The 15,406-nt window shown below is 37.5% G+C and overlaps 1 protein-coding gene across 1 annotated transcript in view; it reads left to right on the top strand.

The window, feature by feature from the left end:
• BPNT2 (3'(2'), 5'-bisphosphate nucleotidase 2) overlaps window positions 1-15,406 on the top strand; it is a 36,331-nt gene that overhangs the window by 13,551 nt on the left and 7,374 nt on the right. The window contains exons 2-4 of the mRNA XM_019798679.2: window positions 3,930-4,092; window positions 5,420-5,515; window positions 14,591-14,752. Coding sequence (XP_019654238.2) covers window positions 3,930-4,092; window positions 5,420-5,515; window positions 14,591-14,752 — 421 coding nt within the window. The remainder of the gene's footprint in view (window positions 1-3,929; window positions 4,093-5,419; window positions 5,516-14,590; window positions 14,753-15,406) is intronic.

Here is a 15,406-nt window from a genome sequence, read left to right as displayed (position 1 = left end):
TCCAGCAATCCCACTTCAGGATATATCTCTAAATTAAATTAGTATCTGGAGATATTTGCACTCCTATGTTCATTGTAACAATAGTCACAATAGCCAAAATGTGGAAATGATAGTTAAATGTCTGTCAGTGGGTTAATGGATAAAGAAAAAAGGGTATATATGTATGTACACACACACACACACACACACACACACACAGAGGAATGTTATTCTGCTATTAAAAAGAAGGAAATCCTGCCATTTGGGACAACATGGATGAAACTGGTAGGCATTATACTAGGTGAAATAAGCCACACAGAGAAAGTATTGCATGGTATTACTAATAGTGGAATCTTAAAAAAAAAAAAAATTGAGCTCATTGAAACAGTGATTAGAATGGTGATTGCCAGAGTCTAGGGAGTGAGGGAATAGAGGAGATGTTGGTCTAAGGGTATAAATTTGTAGTTATAACTAAGATGAGTAAGTTCTGAGCGTCAAATATATAGTCAGATTGTTATGGTTAGTAATACTGTATTGTATACTTAAAATTTGCTTCAAGAGTAGATCTTAAATGTTCTTACCACAAAGGAAAAAAGTAAATAAGTGATAGATGTATTAATTAACTTGATTGTGGTAATTATTTTACAGTATATACTTATATCAATAATCCTCACTCTGTACACATTGCATATATGTCTATATGTGTGTATATATGTATAGCTTTCTCAGTGAAGCTGGGGGAAAAGCCAAATATGTCACTAGTGCCACAGTCTTAATTATTCTAACATTAAAGTAAATCTTGATAATCTGGTCAGGAAAGTCATCCCCCTGTGATAATTTTTTTTTTTTTTTTTTTCTCTTTCTTTCACCAGAATGGCTTGTTCTTTTTCCAAGAAGGGGTTAAAAAAACAAAAACAAAAACCTGTAGGGATTTTGATTGGAGTTTTCATTAAATCTATAGATTTACTGATGGGAGAATTGACATCTTTATCATTTTTAACTCATTAATGTTTTTTTATGCAGCTTAATTTTTCTCCATAATGCTTTTGTGCGTCTTGGGTACTTTTATGTCTGGATAATTTACTTCTTTTGTTAGTTTAAATGGCTTCCATTTTTATATTAAGGACTTTTAATATTTGTCGCTGGTATATAAAAAATACAGTTGGTTGTTAAATATTGATCTTATATCTAGAGATTTTGTTGCATTCTGTTATTCTGTGGTTTATCTACAAGTTCTTTTGGATTTTCTCAGTAATAAGTCCAGGTTGCATGTTACGATTTCACTTCTTCCTTTCTATCTCTGTACCTCCCTACATAGGCTACCCTCCTTTAACTTTCTGCACTGGCTAGGATGCTTTGCACATTGTTAACAGAGATTACGATGGAGGACAGCCTCCTCCATGTCATGCCTGCAGAGTCCTTCACCATGGGGTTTCCATTATTGTCAAACCAAACCTCCTCCTCTCCATCCAGCTCCTTTCTTCTTGGCTTACTCTGCTCTAGCCATACTTGCCTCCTTGCTTGCTCTGAATATACTAGGCACACTCCTACCTCAGGGCCTTTGCATTTTTACTGCATGGGCTGGAAGGTGCTTCCTTTAGATGCCTGCTAAGCTCACTTCATTTAAATTGTCAATCTAATACCACTTTTTCCTTAGCTACCCTATCTTTGAAAACACACAGTAACTTTATTGCAGCATATTTTGCATATTATATAATTTGCCCATTGCACATATACAGTTTAGTAGTTTTTAGATTTGCCAAAGTGTGCAACCTTTGTCATTAATCAGTTTTAGAACATTTTCATCACCCTAATAATATACCTGTGCCTATTTACTGCTAATCTCTGTTCCCACCCTTACCCCAGGCAACCACTGATACACTGATTCCATAGATTTGCCTGTTAAGACATTTCACCATAAATGGAATCATCCAGTATGTGATTTCTTGTTTATTGCTTATTTCACTTAGCATAATGTTTTGGGGGTTCATCAGTGCTATAGTACGAATAGTACTTCATTTCTTTTTTGGCTGAATAACATTTCATTGTATGGATATACCACATTTTGTCTATCCATTCATCAGGTGATGGACATTTGGTAGTTTCTAATTTTTGGCTAGTATGACTAATCCCAGGCACCCTATCTTAAAGAACAATCCTTCTTCTGCTGTTCTACAGCACACTTCTTCCCTGCTACATTTTATGTCACCTTGTCACTATTCAGGATATCACATTTTATTTATGTATCTTGTTTATTGTTTATCTCCTCCTCTAGAATTTCTACTAAGCTCCACAAGGGCAGAGATTTTTGTCTCAAATTGATCACTGTTATACATCAGGCCCTGGAACTGGCACTTAGTAGGCAATCAGTAAACATTTGTGGAATCAATAAAGGAATAAGTGAATGGATGGATTGGATGTTTACTGTACACTGTTTTAAAAATATTTTTTTTATTTAAGTGGCTTGATGTTTCTAGAATATTACTATTTTTAACTTTCTCCGTGACAGTTTGGGATATGTCAAGGCACTTTTCCAGAGATGGCTGGTATTTGTAGGGTTTTCACCATGTATGACTTTTTACTTACATAGGTGTCAGTGTTAGAATCCCTCTGACACTGTAGTATGGGGTCTGGGTATGGAGTCACGTGCAGTATAAACACAGTGATCTGCTGTGGAAAGGGAGCTTGTCAGAAAGCACAGTACCCAAAGTCTGTCCTGCTTAAGTCTGTTCCTACTGGAAATTCACATCTTGGGGACATTTTTCCTGCATGTGTATGTTATGATTTGATAAAGGGAGTCTTTTGATGAGGTAGTATTTGAATAAGGTTGACAGTCTGTTATTAATGTTACTCTTTTTTTTTTTTTTAAAGATTTTATTTATTTATTTGACAGAGACAGCCAGCAAGAGAGGGAACACAAGCAGGGGGAATGGGAGAGGAAGAAGCAGGCTCCCAGCGGAGGATCCTGATGTGGGGCCCGATCCCAGAACGCTGGGATCACGCCCTGAGCCGAAGGCAGACGCTTAAGGACTGCACCACCCAGGCGCCCCTATTAATGTCATTCTTAAAATGCAGTCAGTTCTTAGATTTTGGAATGTCCTTTATTTACAGAAGTAAATGCAATTCTAACACATTAATTTAAATCATTGTTTTATAAACCAGAATATGTTTTAAGTATTCATTAAGAAGCTCACTGTTGAAAGCAGTGATTTTCTACTCACCCTCACCTTTACATATCTGTATGGTAAATCAGATTTATTTTATATTTTAATTTTGTTTCCTAGTAAGTAAAAATAGAAAATTTGACCTTAGCATTTTATCCTGTGACATACCTTTGGTTTATAATGAAGAGAAGAGGGATCTTTTTTTGTCCTTTTGGATTACTCATCTCAGCATTGTTTACATTTTATAATTACTAGCTTATGATCTATCATTATTTCCAGGTTTCTTTTTTATTATTGATCAAAGGTATATTTTAGATGATGATTTTTCTAGGACATCGTGTCTCTTAGCGTTCATCAGTTCTCTCTTTCAAGGCATATTTAAGTCCATTGTCACTTTTCTCTTCTTATAGTTGATTGTGTTCAATTCAGTGTTCCACAATGGTGTCAGTTTATTTTCACACTGTAGATCTACTATTTTTTATAAATATCATTAAGCTCTAAATATTTTGTTTCTTAGTTTCTTTATATTTCTCTATATTTGGATTCTCTGTCTTAGGCAACAAACCGCTTGAATATTAGATTGGAAGGTACTTGAAGATAAGATGTTGCTGGAATTTCTTTAAATAATATGTTTCCATTTTACAGTGAAATGCTTCAAAATAAAAATACTGATTTACCTACTTTCAGTTTGTGCGATTTAGTCTGAAATGTTTTTCTCTTTTGTGTTTTCTCAGGTGGTGTTTTTTTCTTCCTAAATTTTTTAATTGTCATCTATTTTTGGTGCAGATAAATACTGAGGAACATGTGGATGCAGCTGATCAAGAGGTTATCTTATGGGATCATAAGATTCCTGAGGACATCCTGAAGGAAATAGCCACCCCTAAAGAGGTACCGGCAGAAAGTGTTACTGTCTGGATCGATCCACTTGATGCTACACAGGAATATACAGGTAACTTTACATTAAAACTGATCTCAAACTTTAGATTGCCATTATATATCAAATAACCAGAAGAAAGGCAGGTAGTATATACTTGGTGGTAAATACTTTACTGATCTTACACAACTTTTCCAATTAGATTTTAAGATAGACGACTGGATTAACACAGTGCGATAAGAAACCTTTGGACTGGATCAGTTATTCTCAACCCTTCCCCCTAACCCCAAAACCAGGTACATCGTAGCATACTCCTATTGGTGATAGGGATTCACTGTATCACTGAATCTTCAGTGAAGGGGTATTTTTAGCAGTCACAACAACAAAATGGTTCCTTTTGGAGACCTATTTATTGAAGTGTTTGTTTATATATTGAGTTACATATTGAGGTGTGAGTTCGGGTATTTATTTATATAGCCAGAATACAATATTTACTTGTGATATGGGGAATTTAGGTTTTATTGCGTATACATCTATCTTTGGAATTCAGAATAGTAAATCCTAGGCACCCAGGAGTAGTTAAGTAACAAAACAGAATTACTGCCGTCATCTCCATTTTCTTTTGTTTTATTTTTACCTAGCCCTAGCTCAGATTTCATTTCTGTAGCTCCTTTCTCATGCATTGTGTCTTACTTAGACGTATTCAGTTCTTTCTTCTTCTCTGTCCTGTTGGTGTATATGGTAAAGTTAAGTGCTTATCTGTGTGCCCTCCTTCTAGTTGGTAAGTTCTCGGAATGTGGGCCTTCTGCTTTTTCACCTTTGTATTCTAGTCCTTAAGCACTGAACTTGACCATAATAGACACTTAGTAGGTAACTATTTGGAGAACAGGAGGAGGATACAAGGTGTCAAATAGTGACTGAAATTAGAAAATATTTTGCAGAAGTAGGTAATAGAAATAGGGAATATTGAGGATTTTTTTTAATAAAAATTTTTCCTAAACCAGAATTGGCCTGATCATGTAATAGTGATAATATTTAGTGAGTGTATCCCTTGTGCAGGGACTATTCTAAGTATTTGACTTGATTTTTTAATTTAAAACTAAAATTTTATTATTTTTTTTTTTTATTTTTTTTTTTTTAAAGATTTTATTTATTTATTCGACAGAGATAGAGACAGGCCAGCGAGAGAGGGAGCACAAGCAGGGGGAGTGGGAGAGGAAGAAGCAGGCTCATAGTGGAGGAGCCTGATGTGGGGCTCGATCCCATAACGCCGGGATCACGCCCTGAGCCGAAGGCAGACGCTTAACCGCTGTGCCACCCAGGCGCCCCTTAAAACTAAAATTTTAAATTATTTATTTGAATAATATTTGTTATTGGTTTTTTGTATTCTTTTTCTTTATAGAGGATCTTCGAAAGTATGTCACTACTATGGTATGTGTGGCTGTGAATGGTAAACCTGTGCTAGGAGTGATACATAAGCCATTTTCTGAATATACAGGTAAGAAATGCACTAGAGCTTTTGAGAGTTAATGATGTTAAATCATTTGTTAGTAGTACTTAACCATCCTATCAGAGTCTCAGCTGTAGCTCAGTAATTATTAAAGTCAATCCCCTCCCATACCTCACCCTTTCATTGGATACAGTGAGGATTTTGTCATTGGTAATGATAATATATGATGAAGCAGAGCTTTCTAAACTTTCTTTAGAGGATAGAAACTGACTGACAATGAGAGATGGTATTGAGGAACACAGTTGGGCACAGACTTACAGCAGCTGAGTTCCTCTCTGTCTCTCTTGTGCTGTTGCTGGGGATAAGGTCCAGGGCTCTTACTTACACGTTGGATTCCATGTGGGTTTGAGATCCACCATTAAGGGGCCTTAGCCAAATCTGTTGTCATATCAGGAAATAAGCTCGATATTGTGGTGGTTAGGGGCAATGGCAACTTGGCAACCTCAGCATCAAAATTGGATGGTGTTACATTGAAAGTCTTACTAATCAGGCTAATCCTAGTGTAGCCCTGGACACTCTTCAGAGATCCATTTGACCCTTGCCCACCTTCTTGATGTAGTCATGTTTATTAGCATCGTGCAAATGGCAGGTCAGATCTTTGATTGTCACGTTGGGAGTTGGGAGTGTTGAAGACCATGTCAGAGAGCTTCCCATGCAGCTCAGGATGACTTCGCCCAGAGCCTTGCCAGTACTAGTGGATACTGGCAGGACATTTTGGTATCACCACAGCCATTATGCTGTAGTTTGCCAGAGAGGCTAGCCAAGGTCTTCTGAATAGCAGTGATATTGTGGCCTGTGGTTACAGGTCCAGAATGATGCCATGATTTGTCAGGGTGGAGAAGTTGAGGGAAAGAGTTAGTGGTTTAAGCAGTATCACTGACAGTCTGAAGTGACTCATCATACTTTTAATTAGTCATTCCCATCAAGAACACGGGGCGAGGATTATGGCCTTTTGGCTCCACTGTTCTCTGAGGTTCTTGATGTTGACAGTATCCATTTTGCCAGTGCCAGTGTTGAAAGCAGCCCTAAAGACAAGGTGTTGTGGGTTGAATAATGCCCCCCTCAAATTTGTGTTCACCCCTGTATTCATTTCTTAGGGTTGCCATAAAAACAGAAAAAAAACCCCTACAAACTATGTGTCTTTAAACAACAGATATGTAGTCTTAATACAGTTTTGGAGGCTAGAAGTCCAAAATCAAAGTGTTGACAGAGATATGATCTCTCTGAAACCTATACGGGAGAATTTTTCCATGTTTTTCTTTTAGTTTCTAATAGTTTGAAAGCAGTCTGTTCTGTTCCTTGTCTTGTGAACACATCTCTCCACTCTCTGCCTTCAGCACCTCATGGCATTCTGCCTATGTATCTGTGTCTCTGTGTCACTTCTCTTATAAAGACACCAGTCATACTGGATTGAGAGCCCACCCTGCTCCACCATGGCCTCATTTAGCTAATTACATCTACAGTAATCCCATTTTCTTTCTTTCTTTTTTTTTTAAAGATTTATTTATTTATTTATTTGACAGAGATAGAGACAGCCAGTGAGAGGGGGAACACAAGCAGGGGGAGTGGGAGAGGAAGAAGCAGGCTCATAGTGGAGGAGCCTGATGTGGGGCTCGATCCCATAACGCCGGGATCACGCCCTGAGCCGAAGGCAGACGCTTAACCGCTGTGCCACCCAGGCGCCCCAGTAATCCCATTTTCAAATAAGGTCAGATTCTGCTATGCTGGGGATTAGGTGTTTAACATATCTTTTGAGGGACTATAAACCCATAACAATCAGAACTTCAGAATGTGACCTTGTTTGAAAGTCAGGTCTTTACAGATATAATTAAGGTAAGTATCACAATGAGATCATCCTGGATTAGGGTAGGTCCTTAAGTCAATCAGAGTGTCCTTATAAGAAACTGGGATTACAGAGACCCACAGGGGATAAGAGGATGGGATGGTAGAGGCACAGATTAGAGTGATGCATATAAGCCAGGGAACAACAAAGATTGCTGGCAGCTGCTGAAAGCTAGAAGAGAGGCATGGAATAAATTCTCCCTTAGAGTTTCCAGAAGGAATACCAATACCAATGGTTTCCAGAAGGAAATCCTACCAATACCAGTATCTGGATTTTGGACTGCCAATACATTTCATAAACTGTGAAATGTGTGAGCCTTTAAGACTGAGAAAATAAATTTCTCTCCTATTAAGTCATCGTGTTTATGGTAATTTGTCATGACAGCCCTAGGAAATTAATACACCCAGCATCCATACAGCTCTGCCTTCTACCCCACCCTTCTCACTGTGTCTCAGTGGTGTGGCTGACACTGCATAAAAAGACATTCATTCTAGTGTGTGAACAACTGGACAGAAATGGAGACAATGTTAATTTTTTATTATTCTTAAAACTTATTTGCTTTCTAGAATACTTTGTGTCCCAAATTCCAGCTCCTCTGAGATGGGCCGAACATATACTTGAGTGTTGGCTCTGCATGTCAAGACCAGATCTGTTTTGTGTTCATCTGACCCTATATCTTCTTTTCATAATTCAGATAGTTTTTACAGTTGACAGTTTGATGAGCTATAGAAGATTTATGTCATTATTGCGACAGTGTGTCTTAAAATTCATTATATAATTGCTTTATGGTTTGGGGATTGCTTTCACATGTTTCCTTTCATCCTTACTGAATAAGTGAGGGTATAGGTTAGGCTACTAATTTAGGCTGCTGTAATACATTGCATCAGAATACCAGAGGTTGAACAAAATAGTTGATTTCTCTCTTCTCTAACAGCCTGTGTGCAAACAGACCAGACATGCAGGCTGTTCTCTGTTGTTGCTTCGCTGTGCTAAATTTGGTACCCCCTTCTGCATGACTGAGGATGGCTCTCTGCTTCATCCACATTTCACCAGTGAAGAGGATCAAAGGGGACACATGGAGGACATTTTCCACTGAGGGTTTTGACCTATAAGTTGCACACATCACCTCAGCTCACATCCCATTGACCAAAACGTAGCTTGGACCCAGCCGGAGGGGAGGCTAAGAAATGTGATCTTTATTTTTCAGTAGCCATCCAAGCATCCAGTTCAGGGATTCTGTCATTTAGGGAAAATAGGGCGAGCGGATATTGGAGTATAACTTAACTTAGCAGTATTGCTACACTTAGTATAACACATGAGGGAGGGGTACACTTACTAATACTCCACTTACAGAAGAGAAAATGAGACTCAGAAGTTTGATAGGTTCCTCAGGGTCATCCAGCTAAATTAGAGGAGGAAGCAACCTCAGGAATTTTATGCAAATCAGTATTCACACCACTTTCATAATAACAATTCCTAACATTTGTATGGTGGTTAACTATTTGTAGTAAACTAAGGTATCTCATTTGAACCTTGTGATAACTCTGTGAGACAAAGATAAATGTTGTTATTTTTGTTTTTTACAGATGAGAAAAGAGACTTAGCAAAGTTCTTATGAAAGCCACATAGTTCAAAATGTTACAGCAGGAACTAACCACTCCTTATTAATATCTCACATTTGTTTAGTATTTTCACAGTTTATGAAATGTATTGTCATAAATTCATTTCATCCTCAAAATAACTCTGGGAGGAATATAAAGGAGGAATTATAGTGACTTTCAATTAAAGAAACAGAAAACAGGCATATAAAGGTTAAGTATAGGGCTGAAGTCTTTGAAGTACCCTCTCTCTTTTTTCTCTTTTTTTTTAATTGAAGTATAGTTGACTCATTCTTTGACAGCGTTCCTCATTGCCTGTCTATATCAGTTAGGGTTGCATTTATCTGTATATAAAATAAATCTGATTACAGTAGTTAGACAAGTGTAGGTTTTAGTAAGATGGGCAAAGGGCAGGGGAGTTCAGTTTGTGATACTGTTAAGCACCTGACTCCTCTTTTTTTGCTTTTTCTCTTAGAAGGTAGCTTTTTGCTTACATATTTCCAAAGATGGATGCTTCCAGTTTCCATGGCTCTCTTCCAGGCTGGAAGAAAGGGGAAAGAAGAGGGACAAAAGATTTATCCCAGATAGTCTTTGTATTAGGAAAGAGTAACTTGAAGCCCTCTGCTCCATCTCTTTGGCCAAATGTCACATGGCCCCCTCAGCTATAAATAGCCTGCTACTCCAGAGACAATTAGAATTCTAATAAAGGAAATGAGGAGGAAGTTGATACTGGATAGGCAAAGAGATTCACATTCTTTGGGCCCTAATTTCCACATCTGTTCATTTTAGGGGTGGGAAAATAAGGATCATAAAATGCCCATTTAAAAAAAAACCCAACTTTATCCATAAGACTATGTATCCTCTCCCCCTAGAGTCTTACCTCCTCTAAAATAAAAAAGCCAAAAGTTTCTAACTTAGGAACAGGTTGTGTTCCAAAATGGTTTCTCTAAGTTGTAATAAAATGCCCTGTTCTTTCTGTGATGCAGCTGAGTTGCCCAGTATGCTGGAATGAAGGTGCTTGCTAGTCAGCAAACATTCCAAAAGAATCAATAAGTCCTTAATTAGGTGTGAGTTGACCTTCTATTCCTGGATCAAAGATTTGTTTGGCTTGTGTCCTCTTTATGGACTGTTTATTTAGATCCAGACTGTATATTGATGTTGGCAGAGTACCAACTATCAAGTATTATATGCTTACCAGAATTTAGCTACATTTAACTATAATGGGACTAGATAGTATTGTTGTTGGCAGCAGATAGAGAAAAACTGATCAAAATCCTTTTCAGACTTAATTAGAAGTAATTCACTGAGTTTGACATTCTAAGAAGCAACAGGTTACTCACATAGTATTTTTAACAAAGTAATGTATAAATGTGCAAGTGTAATATATTCATGCAGTAGAAATTTGTAGCGAAGTTATAGTCTGAAGTGTGTAGCAAAGTTCAGGTTTTTATTTCCCACTGGACTTTTTTTTAGTATATCCTCAGATAGAAAGAACACATTCTGTTAGCTGCTATTTTACCTTTTCATAATTACCTCATCATCGTTAATCATTTATTTAAGCACCTACTGAATTTTTTTTAAAGTGCTTGAAATAATTTGTCCATGTACATTTTAGGACAGAATTTATTGAAATTCTGTAACGTGAGATATATTTTTAAAATATTAAGTTACTAATTTTTATCTAAAATTACTCTGGTACTATTGAGCTATGCTGTCTTTATTCTCTTACACAATACTGACCTCTAGAGATGTAGCCCTGTAAGTTCACTTCTTAGTAAAACCATGTTTTTTTCTGATCATTTCTAAAAAGAATTGAGGGTTTTTTTTCTTCATTTTCTCATTTTTTAACTTTTGTGAATAATTTCAAACATAAAATTGTACAGAATTTTCATGTTCTCTTTCATCAAGATTTAACAGTTGAACATTTCTATATATTTGCTTCCTTTTTTCTCATGTACTTCAAAGAAAATTACAAGGATCATGACATTTTACCCCTATATATACTTCACTATGCGTCTCTTAATATGCTATTATTACCATTATTTTGTACTATTATTACCATTATTTTGTACTATTATTTTTGTACTACTATTATTATTATTATTTTGTACTATTTACCCCTATATATACTTCACTATGCGTCTCTTAATATGCTATTATTACCATTATTTTGTACCATTTATTCCTTAATTGGTCCCATTTTCACATTTCCCCCAGTTGTTTCATTTAGTTTCTTTTCTTTTTTCTTTTTTTTTAAGATTTTATTTATTTATTTGACAGAGAGAGAGAGAGAGAGACAGCCAGCGAGAGAGGGAACACAGGCAGGGGGAGTGGGAGAGGAAGAAGCAGGCTCGCAGCGGAGGAGCCTCACGTGGGGCTCAATCCCAGGACTCTGGGATCACACCCTGAACTGAAGACAGAAGCTTAACGACTGATCCACCCAGGCGCCCAACCCCCAGTTGTTTCTAAAGTCAATTTTGCAACTGGTTACTTCAAACCAAGATCTGGTTAAGTGACATGCATTTTTTTGGTGGTTCTGTTAAATTCTCTTAATCTAGAACAACTTCCAGTCCTCTTCTTCCCCATGACATTGACTTGTTGAGATCAAATTAGTTGTTACATAATGTCCTACTTTTTGGACTCTTCTGATTATTTCCTCAGAGTGTCATTTAACTTGTTTATTTTTCATCTTTTTCTTATAAAGTGGAAATGAGATCTGAAGCCTTGATTGGATTAAGGTTAAGGATTTTTGTCAAAAATACGTTGTAGATATTCTTCATGTACTTCCTGCTGCATCATTTTATGTGACATAGAAATATCTAGTCTCATTGGTGATGCTATAAGATGGTTAAAGTGGTCATAAAGATCTCCTTTATCAATTAGTTTAATTCTCTTGCTACCAGCAAGTAGTCTGCAGAAATATTTTGGCACCATTTGAGATCAGGATTCTATTAAACATTTCACATAATAGTTTCAAGATCTATTAAAGTTGTGAAATGGGATTTTCTAATTCTGTTGTATTTGCTACATATATTAGCTAGAATTCTGCTGAAAAATTTCTTCATCAACTGGAGTTACTTATTTATCCTGAAAGGGAGTTCCTATTATAAAGACAAAATATGTTTAACTTTTTTTCTTCACCAATTTATAAGTAATGACTTTGGGTAAAAACTACCTCCAGGGGGAACAAATGTTATTTTTTCCAGGAAGAGCAGGCTTTTGCTTTTTTTTTTTTTTTTTTTTTTAAATATCCTTAAGGTCTCATGGATTTTTGTATATTCAGTGCTATTCAAACTACAGGTAGTATTCTTTAAGTTAAATCTGTTCTCTTCATTGCCCACTTTTACTAACACCTTTATATATGCCTTTTTAAATACCATTACATGGTCCTTTGCTTTAGGTCTCGTCTGTTGGTTCTCCCCTATGAGCAACAATGAAATCAGCTTATTTTAGCCTCCTTGACTACCATCCCATTTTAGTCAATCATACCTTTTTTGATATGTCTTTCTGCTCTTCACCTCTTCAGATTTAAATGGTATCCTTTGACTCTCACCAGTCAACTGTGAGATAACATTTACACACTTTAGTCTTCCACCTGTATTCTTACCTTTGGTTTCCTCTTAAATCCACAGTTAAATTTATTCCACTATAGAAATTTTCAAGTAGCCTGAAATGTTTTAACCTTCATTCATTGTGTTTTCTTCTTCTTTTTTTTTTTTTTTTTTTTTTTTTTTTTTAAAGTTTTTTTTTTTTTTTTTTTAAANACAGAGATAGAGACAGCCAGCGAGAGAGGGAACACAAGCAGGGGGAGTGGGAGAGGAAGAAGCAGGCTCACAGCAGAGGAGCCTGATGGGGCTCGATCCCACAACGCCAGGATCACGCCCTGAGCCGAAGGCAGACGCTTAACCACTGTGCCACCCAGGCGCCCCCATTGTGTTTTCTTCTTACACTTTTCAGTGGACATTGCAGTTGTATATATTTCTTATTCACATTTGGGCCGGTCACCATGCATTTGGTGGGAAGGTGGTGGCAGAAAAGAAGTTTGGTTCTCAGTTCAGGAACTTTCTTTACTGTTAGAGCGAGGAGGGCATTATCTTTATTATCAGGCATCTTTTTTTGTTTTCACTTTTATTCTGTCTTGTTGGATCCTGTCTTGTTTCAGTAAGGCCCTTATCTTCAACCCCTTCTTTTTCTTCACTTCTGTTTGCTGTCTTCCAATTGTCTGTCATAGGGAGACTTTCTAAAAGATGTTGTATGTCATCTAGTCTGTTGTCAGGACTTCACTTTGGCTCTGTGTCTTCTCTAGGCCTCCTCTTGTCACTGCTCTGTCACCACATCTCAGGCCTACTTTCAGTAGTTCTCATTTTAGATGGTACTCTTTCCTTCTGGGGAGAAATCCTGGCTGTTGTTCTCTGAGTTCTACCACCACAAGAGGCCTCCAGCCTCTTTGCACTCCTGTGAAGCTCCTGCCATATTCCCTACTCTGAGGTCACTGTGGCACTTATTCTGCTGATATTCAGTATTTACTTCCCTTGTTTCTCATAAATTTGTGTTCGTGACTATTCTTCATCTCTTTCTTATTCTTTAGCTATTTTCTCTCCTTGTTGTAATGTGTGGTTTTTAGAAAGAAGCGTGAGAGGAGTCCAAGAGACTGCCATCATCCTTGGGCAGCTCAGAAACCCAGACACTGTTCATTTTTTAAAAATTTTTTCCTGCAGCCAGCAATAAGTGGTACTGCAGCTGCTTTCATTTTACCTCATAGTGGACTGTGTTTTACTCCATAGTGAGTGACTGCTAGAACAACAGTCTAATTGGGATAATTCTGAGTAAATGTATTTTCTTGTACAGCTTGGTAGGCAGTGAAAAAAACTTCCAAGCCAAGAAAAACATTTCAAGCCATTTCTAGGGTCTCCTTGTCTTCTTATAAATTTCTGTTCTATTTTGAAATCTAGAGCATTTTCTTTTTATATTCTCTGGTAAAGCAGATGTGTAAATCTAACTCACCTCTAACTATTTTATGTTTATCGTTGAAACCATGAATATATCAGAAATAGGAGGAGAAAATAGGAGGAGGAGAAATAGTAAGGAGGAGAATATGGGAAGAGAAAATTTTAAATTTTGAATTATCCAGGGTAACTAGTTGTATTTTATGTCCTAGGTTGTCACAGGTTGAGTTCCCTAGGAACCAGACTTTTGAGTTGGAGATTAGCATGCAGGATCTTTAGGAAAGAGTGTCCTTGGGATCAAGTTGTGTAAGAGAGGGAAAGAAGCCATCCATATTAGGTACAGAGAGATGTTGAGTTGCAGTGTAATCCCAGTGAAAACTCAGCACCTCCCTGGGAGATCTGGAGCCTGGGAGTTCTCAAGCCAAGTTTTTAGTAGTCATTATCTCTGGTTAGGCAGGATTACGTGGCCTTTTTTAGCTTTGTCTTAATATTTGCTTATTTTAATGTAAAAAAAAATGTTAAATATTTTTCTTCCTCAGGAAAAAATAAGCATTTTGGGGAAAAACATACAAGTAATTCTGCAGAAAAGGATATTTTGTCAGTCAGCACTTGGTACTTTGAGTTCCCGCTTCAGAAACCTTCAGTGCTGTTAATGGATATCATATTTGCTTTTCAGCTTGGGCAATGGTAGACGGTGGGTCCAATGTGAAAGCCCGAACTTCCTACAATGAGAAGACTCCAAGGATAGTTGTGTCACGCTCCCATTCGGGAATGGTCAAACAGGTTGCTCTTCAGACTTTTGGAAACCAGACTACAATTATCCCAGCTGGTGGTGCTGGTACGTTCCTACTTCCTTGTAATGCCTGGGGACAGTGTCCCCAGCATGGTCAAGGCTTATGTCAGGAGAAAGTTTGGTTGTCCTGTGCTTGTGGAGAAAAGTGAGAATAGACAGTGTTCTTTGCAGACAGGTGGTCTCCTAATTGGTTATCTCTAGGGTGGGATTTCAGTCACACATGCCTTCTCGTTAGAAATGGCCTCACAGGGGCACCCGGGTGGCTCATCAGGTGAGCTTCTGCCTTCTGCTGGGGTCGTGATCCCAGGGTCCTGGGGTCGAGCCCCCGCATCCTGTGGGGAGCCTGCTTTTCCCTCTCCCTCTGCCTGCCACACCCCCTGCTTGTGCTCTCTGTCTCAGTCAAATAGATAAATAAAATCTTAAAAGAAAGAAAGAAAGGGAGGGAGGGAGGGAGGAAGGAAGGAAGGAAGGAAAGAAAACAACCTCATAGTAAGGACAATAGTCTCAAAACAGTGACTGCTGTTCCTTGAACACCACAAAAGCATCTTCGTGTCAGTGATGTACCATCAATAATGGTTTTATATATGATCTAATTTCAAAGTAATCGCGCTGTTAGCTTAACTGAGGAATATCAGGGAGAGAAGGGAAGATCAATCAAGCACATTAATGATGCTTCAGAAAGATGCCATGAATCTTCAT

Source organism: Ailuropoda melanoleuca, chromosome 9 (assembly GCF_002007445.2).
Source record: "Ailuropoda melanoleuca isolate Jingjing chromosome 9, ASM200744v2, whole genome shotgun sequence".
NCBI classification, from domain to species: Eukaryota; Metazoa; Chordata; class Mammalia; order Carnivora; family Ursidae; genus Ailuropoda; species Ailuropoda melanoleuca.
Note: the sequence above shows the minus strand (reverse complement) of the source record. Positions and strands in the feature narration are given on the sequence as shown.